Source organism: Talaromyces marneffei, chromosome 7 (assembly GCF_009556855.1).
Source record: "Talaromyces marneffei chromosome 7, complete sequence".
NCBI lineage: Eukaryota > Fungi > Ascomycota > Eurotiomycetes > Eurotiales > Trichocomaceae > Talaromyces > Talaromyces marneffei.
The window spans coordinates 1,917,755-1,936,239 of NC_072354.1; the positions used below are offsets into that span (position 1 = coordinate 1,917,755).

Here is an 18,485-nt window from a genome sequence, read left to right on the forward strand (position 1 = left end):
TCATGGAAAAGGGCTCGATGGCAGCTAGCAAACCTTTATAGCTATAAATATATCCTGAAGAAAGTCTTAGCTGCCTTAAATCTACGTATAATAATACCGTGTGCTGATTGTTAGGAAGACGTAGAGCAAATTTTCTCTATAGAAAAGAAGGATATGCTGGAAATTCTAGCTAAGAGAATCTGTCGGATTGATGGGTTTACTCCAGGCCAATCCTGAATAGTAGCTTACAAAGATAAAAAGAAGAATTGACTAGCAAAATTGTCTGTATTAAGTTCTTCTCTGTCTGTCTGAATCCATGAGGTTCCAAAGCCGGGTTTTTATAGACATCTGGTGAGCTGGTTTTATCGAATCCGGCATGTAGGGTTGTGTTGGAAGCCTGGTAATTAAGGCAGGCTAATCCTTTCTGGGATGCTGCTCAAGCAAGAATCTGGCCAATTAGAGAAGCTCAAATGTATACTAGTGCCTTGGCAGAAAGTAGCGATAAGGGGCCCACAACGAAGGGTATAAGCCCACGCCCACTCGTACATTGGTCAAAAACACAACAACATGGACAGAGATACAATTTTGTTAAGCAAGCTGTGTTACAAGGATAATACACAATACACGGATTCCGACACATCCTTCCACTGGTTCTGTCATCGTATGGTTCATACGCTCGCAAATCCAAAGTGACCTTTCCTTTCTGGTCAGTATAATTTAGCGTCATGCAGGTTGATTCGTAACATCACCTCCCCTCTCTGAGAGCCTTTGTCCTCAAAGGTTTAAATAGAAAGACGCGCCCTCGTTCCCAGCGTGACCCTGCTTTCTTTGTTGGTAAGTGTTCCTGCGATGTCGTCGTCATGCCTCGTCCCAAGTTGATTTCAAAAACTGATCCTGAACGCCTTAAAACAGATCAACTCAAGAATCGCATTTCTCCAATCGTCTCGTATTCAGAAGGACGGTTTTATTGTCGAATTCCCTTGCGAATATTGTCGTTTCAACGATTATCCTTGCGTGATGGATGATAAAAATTCAAAATGTGCCGCTTGCACTCGTCGTGGTCGTCCCTGTGAACGCCGGTTTCATAGTGAAAGGGAATGGAATAAACTGAAAGAGTCTGAACAGAAAATTTCCCGTGAGCTTTCTGAAGCCTTATCTCAACAGGCCGAGCTTTCTGCAAAAATCGCTCGATTGTTCCGTCAACAAGAATTCCTTAAAGAGCGTGGTGTGAATATGAAGTCGCATAATCAAAAAGTGCTGGAGATTCTGGATTCAGAGAATCCCCCAACCGAGGCCGAGGTAGCCGCTGCCGATGCAGAGATTATGCGAGAACAACTGGAATCCCATGTTCTTGCTGCGACCTCTGAGGAACTTGACGAGTTATTCGCCAATCTTGGACAATTTCCTGCCGATCTGATGGGTGTCGTCGGCGATACCTCTCTAGAACTTCCGGTGCTCCCGCGAGGTTCTCAATAGGTTCCCAGGTACTTTCCTTCGAATTGTACCCTTTCCATTTGATGAGATAATACATTTTCTTGTCTGGTGATTGTTTCTCCGCTAATATCTTGTCGACTTCGTAGGTTTCTTCTTCGATCGTGATTTCTTCCTGTGTCTTAGCGTTCCGTGGTGCTGGTTCCAATAATGAGACATGAAAAACTGGGTGTATTCTCATAGTTGTCGGTAGTTTGAGTCTATAATTGACTTCACTAATTTTTTCTTCAATTTCGAATGGTCCGATTCGTAGGTGGTCGAGTTTTCTCGTTGGTCGTGTGGTTTGAATGTTTTTTGTTGAAAGATAGACCTTCCCTCCCTTCTAGAAATCTAGTCCCTTCAGATGTTTTTCGTTGTAATAACCCGTTGTAAGTTTGTTTTGGTTGATGATTTCTGTTTTTAGAAAGAAGTAGAGAGCGTTCATCTCTTATTGTATCTTCTGTTCTGCCGTCAGGTTAACTGGTTGTTTAAACCTTAGTTATCCTGGTAGTCTCATTTCTCGTCCATAATTCGCAAAATATAGGGTTATTTCTGTGGTGGAATGTTTCGATGTGTTGTACGCCATCTGGGCCATAGTATTGCCCAGTTATCCTGGTCGTAATTCACATAGTGTCATAGGTATTGTTCCAGTGTTTGGTTTGTTCGTTCAGTTTATCCGTTTGTTTGTGGATGATAGGCTGTTGACAATCGTTGTTGCCCTCCCATCAGGTCCATCATTAACTTCCATAGTTTTGATGAGAAAGTGGCTCCCCTATCTGATACTATAATCTTAGATATGCTATAATGTTTGAAAACTTCCTCTATCAGTATTTGTGCCAATCCTTCCGCGTTCATTTCTTCCACTGTTGGTATAAAATGTGCGTATTTTGTTAGTCGGTCTACAACTACTAGAATTGCGTTGCAGTTGTCTAATTCTGGTAGTTTGACTATATAGTCCATCGTAATCCATTGCCATGGATATTCTAGTGCTTCGATTTCCTATAACAATCTATATGGTTTATGTCTCTTGATCTTGTTCTTTTGACACATGTCGCATTCTTCGATGTATTTCTTAATATCCTTCATCATTTGTGGCCAGTAGTAGTTTCTTGAAACTCGTTCTAACGTGTTGGCCTGTCCTAGATAGCCACTAGTTAAAATGTCATGATAAAGCTGGATGATCTCGTTCCTTAGTGTTTTTGGTACATAGATTAGACCATGCCAAAACACTAATCCTGTTTCTGTTTCATTGACTCGGTTGTCTTTATTTTCTAGCGCTTCCTGGACCCATTCGTCCTTAAGCGTTTCCTTAACTAGCTTGTCTTGTAGTTCTAAGTCTGTTGTAACTTCCGCCGTTGCTACGAGAGTAGCGATTTAGGGATTATACTCCAAGTCTCCTTTCCTGTTAGTGCGTAGTAATGCCGGTTCTGGTGTTTTGATTCCTTCTTCATGGTCTGGTCGTCTGCTCAAAGCATCCGCCCTTTCATTCTCTTTTCCTTTGCAATGTTCGATTGTGAAGTAATAGTTTCTAAGTATTTCGGACCATCTTGCTTGTCTTCTTGTTAATATTTTAGTTGTCGTGAAGTAAGATTCTTGTAATCTATAATAATTTATACTGGGTATTTAGCCCCTTCTAAATATACTCTCTAATGTTGTAGTGCCCTAATAATTGCCAATAATTCCTTGTTATAAATCTCGTAGTTCAATTCTGCGTCGATCAGTTTCTTTGAATAGTATGCAACTGGTCTGGATTTCCTATCTAGTCCTGGTTGTGTCATTGTTGCCCCGATTGCGAAGTCTGATGCGTCTGTTTCTAATATTATTAGTAGTTCTGGGTCATGCTGTGCTAATATAGATACTATAGTCATTCAGTATTTGACTTCTTTAAATGCTTCTTCCTGTTCGTCCTCCTATTCATAAGGTTTATCTTTCTTTAGTAGTCTGAATAGTGGTTCCATGATCTTTGCGTATCTTTTAACGTATCGTCGATAGTAGTTGATCAGTCTAATGAATTCTTGTAATTGTTTGACATTCTTTAGTATAGGCCAATCCCTGATTGCTTGTACTTTTTCCTTTTCTATTTATATTCCTGCTCGTATAATTCTGTGTCCCAAGAAATCTGTTTCTTGCACATAAAATTCACATTTCCTCAGTTTAACTTGTAGCTTCGCAATTCTCAGTTTCCATAATACCATCTTAACATATCGTACATGTTCTTCCAAATTGTTAGAGAATATTAGAATGTCGTCCAAGTAAGCAATAGTAAAATCATGTAAGTATAGTGACATTACGTCGTTGATGTATCGTTAAAATGCTGCTGATGCATTAGTGAGCCCGAATGGCATGACCAAATACTCAAAATGTCTGAACTTAGTTTTGAATGCCGTCTTCTATTCTTCTCCTTCCTTGATCCTAATGCAATTATATGCGTCAGTAATATCGAGTTTGGTAAACCATTTTTTGTCTCGAACTTTGTCTTGTATTTCCGTGATTAGTAGTAAGGGGTAACTGTCCCTTATTATAATATTATTGAGTTGCCGAAAGTCAACACACATTCTCAAATCTGTTGTTCCCTTTTTCTTGATGAATAATACTAGGTATCCTACTGGCGACGTCGATGGCTATATATATCCCTTTTTCAAATTCTCGTTGATATACTTTTTCAGAGCTTCCTCTTTATTTCCCGACACTGGGTAAATCTTCTAGGGTACTGGTTCTTTTCCTTCCTTGAGTGGAATAGTATAATCCCACTCGCTGTAGTCTAGTAAAGCCTTATATATTCTATTAAATAAATCTCTGAACTGTTTGTATTCTTTAAATAATACAACCTCCATGCTGCTTTTAAGTTGTCGTTCCTCTTCTACGACTTTAGTAATGATTATATTCTTTTTGCTATCCTGTAAGGGAGCGTCTGTTATTTCCTTAATATTAACCTCCAGGTCTTCCTTCGTCATGGAAGCCTTAATAGTTGGGATCTCTTCTAGGCAGTTACATCTTGTCAGGTAAACTTATCCCTTATTCTAGTAGATCTCTAGATTGTGTTTTCTCAACTAAGGAGCTTCTAATATCACATCGTCTCGTCCGAGTTCAGTGATATCGAAGTTGATCATTTTAGTATATTTGTTGATAATTATAGTTAACCATCCTGTTTCTTTAGTGATTCCATCTTTATTCAAAACTTCTCTATTAAATCCTGTCAAAGGAATTGGTCGTGGTTTCTTTCTTCCTAGAATTTGAAGTCGTTCCTGGCATCTTGGGTCTATATAGTTTCCCGTTGCTCCCGAGTCGATCATGACATTGACTTTATTCCCTAGTATGTCTACTATAATCGTGAAGTGTTTTCCTCTTTCCGTAGCTTTGAGTTCTTTTTCTTCGTCTTGCTTTTAGAGTCGTTCGTTTATCTTCTTTAATACCTGTCGTACTATTTCTTCCCATACTTCATTTTCATTGATCTAGTTGTGTTTTATTACCAATTCTTTAAGGATGTCTAAGCTGGTCCTTATTGATTTCTCAGTTGTTTGGGTGCTTTATATACTCCCAGCCTTTGTCTGCTGCTTCGCTTTAAGTACTGCGGCATCTATACTTTATTATAGGTCAGGTTTTTTAGGAATCCCTTATTCCTTAATTCGTAGCCATTCGCAATTTGTTGGCTTCCTTCCTTTCCGTTGTCTTGGAAAGTATCCGCTTCCTTGCTTTGCTTCCAGATGTGTATTATACCAGTCTTTAGTACAGAAGGCCTATGCAATTAATCTATACTCTAGATGCTTGGAGTTATTATAAAGTTCTATGCAGTTTGGTTCACATTTAAATCCTACTATCTATTTAATTTCTTCCTATTCATCTTCTGTGGGGTATTCTTCCATAAGCCTTTCTTAAGCATCCTAATATTCGCCCTCAAGGTTTTCGTCGTTTTTCTTCTCAGTTTCCGGTTGACTAGTAACCCCTTGGTTTTCATAACCATATAATTCGTGTGCGTGCATCGTCTCTATATATAGGTTCACTTTGCTTTCAGTCCTACTGAAACTGTGACACTCATTGTCGTGGTAGTCGTTAATACCGTAATCTCTTTAATCCCATTCAGCATAGTTCTCCTGGTCTTCTTTATTAAACCTAGTAGCCTTTAGCTGTCTTTCTTGTTTTGGACTTTTACATTCTCTTGCATAGTGCCCTTTTTTATAGCAGTTGTAACATTCAATATTGCTTTTGTCTCCTAGCTTCTTGCTAAACTTCTTTTGCTCAGCCGTGGCGTCCAACTCCATTGGCATTGGTCCATAAGGATCGTATTTACGTTGATTCTGGTTTGTTCGATGATGATTTCGTGGTGTGGGCATAGTCCCATGCTTCCGTTATCCTTGCATTTCTCGTCTTTTCTGTTTCATTTCATAGAATTTGTTGTCGATCTTGACTGCTTGTTCTATGAATTCGTCTATGTCGTCAGGTCGATCTATCTTGATAAGTTCCATTTGAACTTCTTCTTTCAACATGTTTTCAAACATGCCAATGAGTACTTCATCGTTGTAGTCTAGTACCATTGCAATCTATTTAAATTGTACCGCTAGCTGCTGAGCAGACCCAGTCTGTCGCAGTTATCGTAATTGTCTTTCAGTATTTCGGGTTTCATCCGCGTTTCTAAATGCTAACTTGAATTTTTCCTTGAACGTCTTGTAAGATTCAAGTATTTCCTTAGTATTAGTGCTCTAATCTTTCTTTTCGGAATTGTGGTACTCCCGGAGTACTGGTTCAATCTACTGAAAAGCCTCTCCTATCAGATAGGTTGCCACAAAGATTACCTTGGAATCTTCCGTGCTTAGTGATGCTCCATTAATCGCAATGTGCATGTCCATCTGGGTCAGGAAGTTCTTAAGTTCAGATCATTTGCCATCAAATATCTGAGGCTTTGGCGTCTTTGGTTATTTCGCAGCGAGCTGTGCTTCTAGCTCCTGAATTCTTGCTTGCAGTCTAGCCGTGGCGGTGTTCGCTCCCACAGTGCTAGCTGTTGGTGTTGGTATATTGCCTGCTATATTAGTAGTTTCCGCTTCGGGTAATACTTTCCTAACTGGGTAACTTTTGTCATAATAGTACTTGATTCCTAGCGTATCCCGGAGTCAAGACGATAGCTCTTTTGTCACGGACCTGGATCCACCTTAGTTAAACAGTGTTGTGTCGAGGTACGCTAGGCTTGGTTGGACCACACAAAGGTTCCTAAGTTGTCGTCGATGGAGTGGCTTGAGTAAACAAAGTAACAATAGTCGAACTGGTATCTGGAAGTCTGAGCGTAACTAGGATAGAAGAGATCCCCCGTACAGCCTGGTGCCCGTACGAGTTAGAATGCCTTGCTGACTCTCACTGTCAAAGTCTAATATCAAGTGACTTAGATTAAAGAGCTATGAAGAACTAAATACATGATGATGAATGAGCGTCCTTATATATCCAGTCCTCCTAGTTCTGTATATCGTATATCGTATACTTTAGAAATAGCAAGTATAAAGTATACGATATCCTTCCAAAAATATCGTGTTGTTTTCCCTATTCGTTATCAATCCGAATAATGGTATATGATTCGTATCTTCACGTGACTTGGTGCGTGTTCCATACCGAGGTGTCCCATCCTGACATCCTTCCACTGGTTCTGTCATCGTATGGTTCATACGCTCGCAAATCCAAAGTGACCTTTCCTTTCTGGTCATAGTATAATTTAGCGTCATGCAGGTTGATTCGTAACACTATGTTACCCGTTTACTAGCATATACGTGGATTCCAACAGGACACTACTGCACTAAGGAACTGTTGGATTGGCGGGTTTACTCCAGGCCAATCCTGAATGTATCTTACAAGGATAAGAAAAGAAGAAGTGACTAGCAAGATTGTGTGTATTGTGTTCTCTCTGTCTGTCTGAATACATCAGGTTCCAAAGCCGGGTTTTTATAGACATCTGGTGAGCTAGTTTTATCGAATCCGGCATGTAGGGTTGACATCATTTGTGACCTATCATGAGGGGTAAAATTGGGGGCTATAAAGTAGAGCTTCTGATTGACTGCCTCATTTGACTGCCTCTGGATATCCGGATTATCTGACAGGAACAAAGGATTATCCGCAGCCATTAGGGTTAGTGTAAAATGACAATCTGTCAGATAATCCGGATATCCAACAAGAAAGATCGGCCTCTTCATCTTGAAGGCCAGCTAGCCACCTTAGGATATTTGGGCACCTAGGTTTCAGCCCAAATATTTACCCCTCTTGATAGCTCATAAATGACCCCGCCAATATGTCTATATAAAAGCCCGATATGGGACCTGATATACTCAGACAGAGACAAAAAAAACAGAGACAATCTTGCTAGTCACTTCTTCTTTTCTTATACTTGTAAGATACATTCAGGGTTAGTCGGGAGTAAACCCACCAATCCAACACAATCATAGCCAATTGTTAGCAACTGGACATGATGAGCATGAATATGGCAAACAGGGCCAGTACCGAAGAACAGGACATGATGGCTATGATGACGAAGGAATATATAAGGACACTCATTTACCATGTATTTAGTTTTATTCTATCGTCTTGAATTAACTGTTTAACCTTGAGTATACTATTGCTCATAGATCTAGTTAATTAAGGCTATCTTGTTTATTACTTTGGCTACCTGCCCTTTCTTAAGCAGAATACCACCGAACCGCCGTTCAGTGACGAGTTTACTCTGATCTAGACGCTTGCCAAGCACCCGGTTTACGACAGTTAAGGGCTACTGAGACTTTCGGTTTGGCACGAAAACTATTTGCCAAGAAGCGATGTCAACCACGCCCTAAATCGCAAAGGGGGAGCGTTTCTTTACACTTTGATTCACCTAATATTTGGAGTTAGGGTCTTGATCGCATATCAGGAAGAGTTAAGAAATTCGATAAGACCATTCCTCTAAGAGAATTTATCCCAAGGATGTATGAGTATAAAAAGACGACCGATTCTGTAACTATATGTTATGAGCTGACCTCATATGAAATAGGTTCGGGCAGTCAAGCCCTCACCGAGAACGTGCGACACGTGAAGATATTCCCGAGTACCGGACAGGCGCTGAGCATGACACCTAAGGATAACACCCTTGGGAAATGCATCCGGGATACTATTCCCAGGGCCGTACCAACGTTACCGAGCAAGCCCCGAACATACGGGAATGGCACACGAAGTTCCCTCACAAGCACCGAGACGGTGCTGAACGTACGGAGGAATTGACCGAACCAGCGAGCTCCTTATCCCTATATGAACTGCATGTACGAGCTGAGAATCTTGTTGTTTTCTTTCCTTCTTTTCTTCATGTTATGTTTTCTATTTTAATATGCCCTTACAGTGTGCATTAGGCGGGACTAGCCCGTAACATGTAAACATAGTTCAGATATATTATTAAATGAATGACTATTATTATCCTGCCTATTACATATATATTAGTAATATATAAAATGTTTCCAGAGCAAACGTTCCGCAGATTACTAAAAACAGAAACAATAAACAGAAACAAAAAAGCCCATTTCTCCTTATATTCACTGTATACTTCTAGCAAATTTTAAAGGTAAGGATAGCAAGGAGAGTGGTAGTAAGCCTAACTGCTCTACAGACCTACTTAGTCCTGGCAGTACTAGTAAAAGCAAGGATGGTGGGCGAATCACTAGAGGCGATAGCACCTCTAGTGGTGAAGGTAGGCAATGTAGGCATAGGAAGTATTAAATATTATAGCTTGTGGCACCAACAACTTAACTATAGGCACGAATAGCGTCGTCGATGCCCTGAATGAGCTCAAGGGAGGACCGTTCAGCCCCTTCCAAGAATTCTGCAGGAATCTTCGTGAGGACTATACTACTTAATTGTTCAGCAGCAGCCTTCAGTCTCCGAAGATCCTGCGCAACCTGAGGTTTAAGACCAGCAGTAACCATAATTGCCCTCTTACCGATAAGGTTGCGGAGAGCCTCTTCAACATGTTCCTTCAGTGGCATACTAGGGATAATAAGGGCACGAGCCTCAAAGGGAGTAAGGGGAGGCTCAGTTCCAAGTCTCCCCATCCCTTGCTGAATAGCATTGATAATAACATCAAAGTCACCGGGAATGTCTGGGATAGCAAGAAAAATATCGGTCTTGAACTTGTCCACAGCCAGTCTAATATCCACAATGACCTCCTCGTAAACCCTAACATTACGCTGGTCCTTAGCAGCGTGGTGATTGACGTAAGGGCTTGCAAGAGCCTGGGCAGAAAGACTGAGCAGGATGAGGGAGGGTAAGAACTTCATGTTGATTAATGAGTTTATTATTATTTATAAGATGCTATGGTTGCTTATGAAGCTTTTAAGAGTAAGATAGGATAGGAATAAATAAGTCTTATTTATACCCTAAGAAGGCGCCACAGCACGCCGATCATATGCCGATATGCGAGCCCTTCCTATTATATTATTAATAGTTCACCCTCGATATTGCCTACCAGCCGAGGCTCCATATAAATATAAACTCTGAAAGGACCTCTAGTCACTAAAGTACATAGTTAGATACAAGGACTATAGAATCGACCAAGCCTAATAAAGTATGTTGTCTTATTCTATAAACTGAGACACTGAGTCGGATATTAAATAAGGCTCTTTAGCACTATAGTGGGCTAGTAGTTTATAATCTTAAGTCTAGGATTAAAGAGTAAATATTCCAACTTGATCAGAGTGTTATTAACTTATTTAAGGATCTGTCGAGGACTTGATTGGTTATAAGTTTATTTTTAGAAATAAGTTTATCTGTTAAGGGTGATCTTTGTCTTAAAGTGACTACTGTATTGTCTTATAATTTCTATCCTTTTGACTTATTTCTAATGAATTTAGATAAAATTAGAAGTAGAAGGTTCTAACTGTAAGTCTATAATAAGTCTTTCTAAATCTAGGCTAAAGGAAGAAGGTGAAGATATCCTAGATAGGTATTCTTAATGCTAAGTACATGACTAGATTAAAGAGTTAGTAGTAAAATTAGACTGAGACATTTATATTATAAGGTTATTATTTAATAAGAACCTATAAGCTATACTTACAGAATTGTGAAATATGTGTTCGCACGCTTATGCGGATATTTATATATATTTAGGGTGGTAGGGTGTAGACACTTATTTTATTCATATTATTAAATGAGCCTCTATTGAGTTATTTATGATAATAGATCTTATAGAGCTAACCATATTGTATTTACGGTAATTCCCTATCTCTTATTATGTTAGAGTGGGGGCTTATTCGTTTAAAATATGAGAGTACTGTATGTATATTTTCCTTAATAAAGTGCTTTAGTTTGTGATAACTGTCATTTTTTCCTGAGCTCGTATATAATTGAAATCTATTATCTATATAGGTATTTGTTATGGACCTGGATCCATCTTAGTTAAATAGTGGTGTGTCGAGATATGTTAGGCTTGGTTGAATCTCATACATAGGTTCCTTGGATTGTTGAGTAAAGTAACTTGAGTAAATAAAGTAATAACAGGTCGATGGTCGTGGAAGTCTTAAACGTAATGTCAGAGAATCAAGAAAGTCACAGCCAATAGATTAGACGCTAGTCTACGGACGCTAATGCACGATGGAACAAAGGATTATCCGTAACCATGTTGGAAAGAATGGCGCTAATACTAATTGAGATAGCCAACGGATGTATTGAAATTGGAAAGGATTACAGCTCGGAGAGGATTCGGAGTGCTATTCGGATTCGGATTCGGAGCACCAGAAAGCAACGTTTCTACACGGACTCGGAGACATCGGAGTGCAAGATAGGAGATTGGAAGTGTGAGGATTTCACATATAAAAAGGATCAACTAGGACAGATAGAAATGGGGGAAGAGAGGCGACAGATCCAATACAAGACCTTTTCAAGACCTCCTGCTGAGTTTGTGCTAGCGTAGTAATTTTTCCAATAAACCACAAGGGTTAGGGTAATAGAGCCAGTAGAGCCATTGTTAGGAGTAGGCTCTATCGGATCTATTGACGATGGAATATATATTCGTTTACCATGTATTTAGTTTTATTCTATCGTCTTGAATTAACTGTTTAACCTTGAGTATACTATTGCTCATAGATCTAGTTAACTAAGGCTATCTTTATTACTTTGGCTACCTGCCCTTTCTTAAGCAGAATACCACCGAACCGCCGTTCAGTGACGAGTTTACTCTGATCTAGACGCTTGCCAAGCACCCGGTTTACGACACGTAACTAAGATAAAAGAGATCCCCTGTATAGCTTGGTGCCCGTACGAGTTAGAATGCCTAAATATATGTTGGTAAAAGAATGTCCTTATATATCCAATCCTCTATGTTTGGTATACTGGATATCGTAGCATCGTAGCATACTATGATATTCTTACTATGATTCTTGTTATGAATCAACCTGCATGACATTGATTTATACTGTGACCAAAGGGGGAAGGTCACTCTGGCATTCGTAATGTATCAGCTATATGATGATAGATAAGACGGAAGTATGTTATAAGGCGGACATCTTAGTATAGAACACGCACCAAGTCATGTGGAGATATAAATAATATACTATTATTAATAATCTTGGATAAGATAAAGGTATACGAAACAATGAAATATCATTGGAAAATATCGTATACTTTATACTTGCTACTTTCTGAAGAATATAATATACAGTATATAGAACACAGAGGACTGGATATATATAACAATCTTTATATGCTATTACTATAGTAAGAGTATTTCGGTATTAGAATAGCCACCCTCTTATCATTGTAAACACGTCTCCGGACGTGTGCTGCTTATCTATATGTCAATGCTAAGACTGGGCTGGGTTAAGAAATCAGACCCAACCCAATAACCAGAACCCAACCTGGGCCCGCCGAGATTGGGCTGGGTCAAACAATCAGACCCAACCTTGGGTCGGGTTCTGGTCAAACCCAACCCACAGCCAGCTCTATATATATAACCGAAATGCCTATATAGACACTGTCGGAATATCAATCTCATGACTCGGCGCTTCCGCACCCGATGCGCAGAAGCTGGCGCGTACGTGTGGAACGGTATTACCATCATCCGTAGCGTGTACGCGGCAACCTCCTATATAGTTAGCAGACACCCCATCCCCCTACATTTCTAGGGGATAGTCATTATAATATTCAGAATTTGTGCCATAAGCACATAAAGCAGGCTCACCTTGTAAGGGCAGTTGGACCGCCCCTGCTCACTGTCCTATGCTTAGTGATACGGGATATAGCTAAACCAATAGATAGGCAGAATACTGATCGCCTCATTAGGAGCCGACCGTCACACGCCGTCCAGGGCTTCGCGCCCTATCCTGAGGTCCAGCTATCACATAATTTGTTGTGTCTTAGAAGCTCAGGCAGCGGAATTCAGTAGTGTTTGTTATCCAGATAAGATGGTTCCAAGGCCCTGCTTACTACTGATATTATTTCTGCTCTTTCTGATGACTCGCCGCCTCGGCATAAGTCCTCCACTCATGGCGGTTATTCTCAGCGGCTATTCTACTATGTAAGTTATCTCGATCCTTGTGTTGATTATTCTAGATACTAGCCTATTCAGTACAGTAATAGTCTACTAGTAAGACGTTATAAAATCGGCTGATATCCCTCTAATCTATAATCTTCTTCATTTTCTTGGACTGCAGTTTCCGTTATTATTTGTCCATATTCTCAAATAAAATGAATACATTATTCACTATCCTTACTGCTATATATGGTCTTTCTTCCTTAGCCTCTGGTGGCCGTGTAGCTGTTATTAATCAGTGCCCATTTGTTGTTTATGTCTGGAGTGGAGGCGTGGTTCCTGGGGTTGAAGCTATTACGCTTCCGCCACAGGGCCAACATACGGAACTTATGTATAGCATTCCTGGTGGTGTGCACGTGAAGGTTGCTACCAGTCCAAATGCTATATTAACTGCTGGACCTCATACAATCTTTAGCTATCAGTGGGTTGACAGCCATGTCTGGTACGGTGTTAATGATCTCTTCGGAAGCTGTTTTATGGGTTATTACCTCGCAGTCATCCCTATAAACCCCCATGGCCATGAATGCGTACCGGTTGAATGGCCTGCTGGTTATCCACCAGGTGGCCCCGCCCCGATCAATTGGTGTAATTATGGGACGCAAATCTATTTGTATCTTTGTGGTACCGGCGATAGGCAGATAGAAGATTAATTTCTGGGTTGGCTTCACGCACATGGTATCACACTTCGCTCCGTTCCTGGTTTTTCACTCCTATTAGAGGTTCTCCCCCCTTCCTCTCCCAGCGCCGGGGACTTAACACATAACACGTTCTATAGGACTCAGGAGCAACTCATTTAAGTTATATCGGTTCAACACAATCCCATATCATAAAGTATAGTATTAGTGTTGGGCTAGTCCGATGACCCTATGGAGTGTGAGTGAATCTGTACAAAGAACTTCAGATTGATAACCAATGATGAGCTGCTTTTCTAAACTATCTATCGCGGGAGTCCTCCTATACATATAAGCATATAAGTCATTCTACCCGGGTTCGTTCAAGCACCATGAAACATGTTGATGATAAAGGAGGATAAGGACAGGTTTTAAGAGATAACGTAGGAGCCCGTAGCTTAAAGCATAAAGTGAAACATGCTGTGAAGGCTAATCCAAAGATACTATCATGTTCTCTATAAGGATCGAGTATGGCTATGACGGCTGTAATACTATCAACAACCTGAATAGCCTATATAGGATATATCAGCTGGCTAACCCTAACCTTATCCACAAACGTGCGAGCTTTACAATAATGTTATTTCCATTTATGCTACTCTAGTACTAATTCGGTATCAATCTGCCAGTTTGGGGGCGATAGGTATTATATAATCTAACATTAGGGTTTTGAGAAGTAACTATAAGCATATAGATTAGCAGAGCCGGTATCAAAGTAAACATACAACTTACTGGCACTAATTTGAATGGGAGTAAGATATAAGATATCATCTTAATAGGGATTAGCGGTAATGTGACAGTGGTCAAAACCATGGATTGAGCTATCTAGGTGCACCGAGTCTACAGGCAATATCAAACATGGAGAAGAAAAGGAAAGAAGAAAAAGAAGCTATCCGCCTAGCAAAGGATATTTATGCCTTCCCTTGTGTGAGGGCCTTTCCCAACTAGGCACCGCTCAAGGAGCAATCCCAATATGGCACTGTCAGGGTTCGAAGCCCTATCGACGGGAACACCCTCCTCAGTCCTACCAGCTCTGCCAAGAGTCTCCGCCACGGCGCCTTGGCTTGGTGATAGCTTACCGTACGGCTGTCACACTGAGACACCTCGGTATGGGACTAGGGTTGGGAAAAAAATATTTCAATTTCGAAATTTCAACGTATTGAATTGAAATTTTGAAATTTTTTTTTGTTTTTTGAAAATAAAAATTGCCATATAAATTTAGTGCGCCTTGGCATACATATGGAAATTCCAAAGAACTCTGATTTTTCCGCAATCAATCCAAATTACTATCAGATCAAAATAAGCGGCCCAGCGACATCGCTGACCTGAGATTCCTCAATTTTTTCCTCTCTATCGTTGTATTCCAAATCCATAACAGATCGACTGATCTTCCAGGTATCGATAAAGTCGTTCTCAGCCTCAATTTCGAGCACCGCGATCTCCTCGGTGTTTGGTTGATTAGACATAATCTCATTCAACGCGCGACTATTGATGTAGATTGTGACGGCCGTACGTGAAGTTATTCGGAAGCAAGTGCGGTTTGACGTTCGCGCGGTTGCGGAGACGGAGAAACGTAGTCCCGACCACGTGGATCCAGAGCACGCGGGTAGGGCTGCGGGAAGAGGGTTATTACTGTCACGTGAGCACGCCACGGATATAGCGACTGGGGAATAGCCTCATGTTCCTGTTTCTTTCTTTCCTTCCCTATGCTTAGTTTTCTCGATTCTAGCTGCCAATATGGTTATTGTTTGAGCCTTCACATAGATAAAATTGAGCTTATCGGCATGCTCTATTGTGAGTCGATTCCTTATCTTTGTGATTTGTAGATTCTGTATGGAGAAAGCCTGTTCAGAAGCTACCGAATTTGCAGTCGCATTTAGGAATCGAAGAGCTAGATTGGCAAGACCTGAGGAAACTCCAGAGACAGATTGCTAAAAAGTTATTAGTAAAAAGTCTTTATTAAGTCATTCTACTCACATGCATCCTCCAAAAGAGTTTTGGGTCAGCTGTATGGTCCCAACATGGGGCCTCAAAGAAGACTCCGCTTTTAGTTCGAAAAGCAACGAACTCTGCGACCGCAGACGCTGAATCAGAACAATATTTAGAGATAACATTGTTAACACGTCTCTGCAGCTGAGGTTGCAGATTTGTATGGCAGTTCTTAGGATCGAGATAGTACATTGTGTAGTGCATATCAGTAAGCTGTTTTTCCAAGCGCTGCCTGAAGGTTATCCTAGAAAATGCTTCGATATCCTCAGAAAATGGTTGCAAAGGTTGGCAAGCAAGGAGATGTCGATTGATATTAAGCCAACGTTGTAAGACCTTGGACATATCTGATTTTACCGATTCCGATATTTTTATGGCTTCATGAAGAGGTTTTATGATTTGGATCAACCTGCCAAGATAGATCCAAAATAAATCATCTTTTAAGACAGCCTTCAGTGTAGCACCAAGATCAATGTCTTCCCTTCTTGCAAATTTGGAAAGAGCAGCCTCTGACCTTTTAATACTTTGCAGCATAGTATATTGCGAACCCCAACGTGTGATAATTGCACTCAAAAGCGACTTTTCTTCCCCATACTCCTCCATCTGGATCGCTCGTAGGATAGATAGTTGAAGTGGAGAATGATTAAAGTGCGAGATTATTGACTGGCACTTTTTGAATACCACATCGATCGAAGGTAAGGTAAGAAGGTCCTTTATAAGAAGCTGCAAGCCATGCGAATCGCAAGGTACCATAAACACATGAGAAAATTGAGGTCGTTGTTGCAAATCTGCCCAGGTTGATCTTATTGTTGAACACGTATCGGTAGTAAGGGCGTTAAGTCGCTCATATCGTCCATCAACCAATATGCCAGCCTAGAAGATTTCATGTTAGGTATATTTTCTTTAGAATAAAAGAGAATAAATACCTGCTCAACAATCCAATCCGCTATCGTAGTAGATGTCATTGAGATAGCGTCAAGTTGACAAGAACACCAGTAATAGCGCTTTGAACCATCAGTTACTGAAAGATTCATAACTCGACGCCTTGAAATATCAGTTGATTCATCAACTGATATATTGATATAGCAAGATTTGGACAGGACATCAACCAGTTGATCCAGAGTTGATTTATAACAAGTTGACAGAATTGAGTCTGTCAGCTTGCTGCGTGAAGGGATAGGATACTGGGGATTAAGAGCAATGATAAATCGCTTCATAAAATCGTCTTCAAGGATCGAGAAAGGCCTCGCACCTGCGAATATCATCATTCCAAGCAGCGAGTTGATCTGCTCTTTATGAGCCACTGCGAAATCGATTGTTTGCTGACTAGATGACGCTGGGGTTACTAGAATATCCTTATTTTGAGGCTTTTGGGCCATCTTGCGAGCGTTCATAAGGAAGTGATGGCATTGCTTGAGATGCGATCGTTGGCGGGAAATATTCGCACAAAATGCCTTACTTCTGCAAAATTTACAGCGTACTGAGGCATTTTTCTAAAAAAACAACAAAAATTAGATTCGAGAGGATATTTATATATAATCAACTTACTCTATTGTGAAGATTGTAAACATCAAACGCTGCGTTTACTTCAGAGCGAGATAGAGTGTTGATATCGAGCTTCATTGTATGGCAGTTGATGAGAGCTTAAGCGAGTTGACATGGCCTGTCTGCATCAGCTTCACTATGTTTGATATATAAATAATTAAATATATATATTTATTGTTGTTGTTGCTGCTGTTGTTGCAGAATGTACTATGCACGTTTTGGGACCGAATACAGAAATATGATTGGTCAGGTTGAATTACTAAGCATTCCTCTGGATGAGTTGAAAATTGAATGAAAATTTCAAGCTCGGGTTGAAATACGATGAAATTTCAATTTCACGCTAATATTGAAAATTTCCCATCCCATAATGGGACACGCACTAAGTCACGTGGAGATATGAATAATATACCGTTATCTTGGATAAGATAAAGGTATACGAAACAACAGGATATCATTGGAAGGATATCGTATACTTTATACTCGCTACTCTTAAAAGTATACGATATACGGTATACAGAACGTGGAGGACTGGATATATAAGGACGTTCTTTACCATCATGTATTTAGTTCTTCATAGCTCTTTAATCTAAGTCACTTGATATTAGACTTTGACAGTGAGAGTCAGCAAGGCATTCTAACTTGTTAAGACATCACGTGACTACTAGTGATTCCGAAGCTAATATAGTTTACCCCTAAGTTAGATAGACTCTAGTTAATAACAAAAAAAAAGAAGAACGTGGAGAACGCTCCATTAAGAATCATCATCCCCCGAAGGGAAGCGTACAGCTGATATATCTACTACTGCTCACGATCCTTGGCACCCGGCTCTTCACCAAGAGTTCCTTTACATGGTAGCATGTCCAAGGTCTGGGTTTGTCGGATAGCTTAACCGCGTCTATCTTCGAATAGGTCTGGCACCTCAGGGCGAACAATAGAATTAACACCCTATTGTGAGCAAGCAGTTAGTGGAATATTGGTGTGCTGTATCCTCGATTCTCGGGACTTGGACAGCCTGATCAACCTGTTCAGAAACGAGTTTTGGGCTATATAGCTACGTGACCCCGAGGGGACCCTGATTTGAATTGATTCTGATTTCGAATTGACTGATCGATGACACCGAGACGAGACGCACAAGGACGGTTTATTTCATCGGAGAATACCCCAGACGAATCTAGACAAGACACCTCACCGGAGGGCCAGTTGCAGAGCGAGCTTGCCAATATGTCGGGAGATAGGGCTAGTGGTCAAGAGGACCAGCAACAGGATGCGATTCCTGATTACCCTGGACCGGAAAACGTTCGGATAACGACCTTTGAGAT

The 18,485-nt window shown here is 40.5% G+C and overlaps 3 protein-coding genes across 3 annotated transcripts; 1 reads left to right on the forward strand and 2 right to left on the reverse strand.

Annotated features, from left to right (window-relative positions):
• Positions 1-546: 546 nt before the first annotated feature.
• Positions 547-1,455, forward strand: EYB26_009348 (uncharacterized protein; the record flags this gene model as incomplete). The annotated part of the gene is made up of 3 exons (XM_054268598.1): positions 547-640; positions 770-813; positions 892-1,455. The coding sequence occupies 3 exons, from the start codon at positions 547-549 to the stop codon at positions 1,453-1,455; spliced, it is 702 nt and encodes a 233-aa protein (XP_054124573.1).
• A 7,733-nt stretch (positions 1,456-9,188) lies between these two features.
• Positions 9,189-9,719, reverse strand: EYB26_009349 (uncharacterized protein; the record flags this gene model as incomplete). Its single annotated transcript, XM_054268599.1, has 1 exon — positions 9,189-9,719. The coding sequence occupies one exon, from the start codon at positions 9,717-9,719 to the stop codon at positions 9,189-9,191; it is 531 nt and encodes a 176-aa protein (XP_054124574.1).
• Positions 9,720-15,311: 5,592 nt separating this feature from the next.
• EYB26_009350 (uncharacterized protein) lies at positions 15,312-17,244 on the reverse strand (the record flags this gene model as incomplete). Its single annotated transcript, XM_054268600.1, has 4 exons — positions 15,312-15,566; positions 15,613-16,494; positions 16,548-17,114; positions 17,170-17,244. The coding sequence occupies 4 exons, from the start codon at positions 17,242-17,244 to the stop codon at positions 15,312-15,314; spliced, it is 1,779 nt and encodes a 592-aa protein (XP_054124575.1).
• Positions 17,245-18,485: the final 1,241 nt, after the last annotated feature.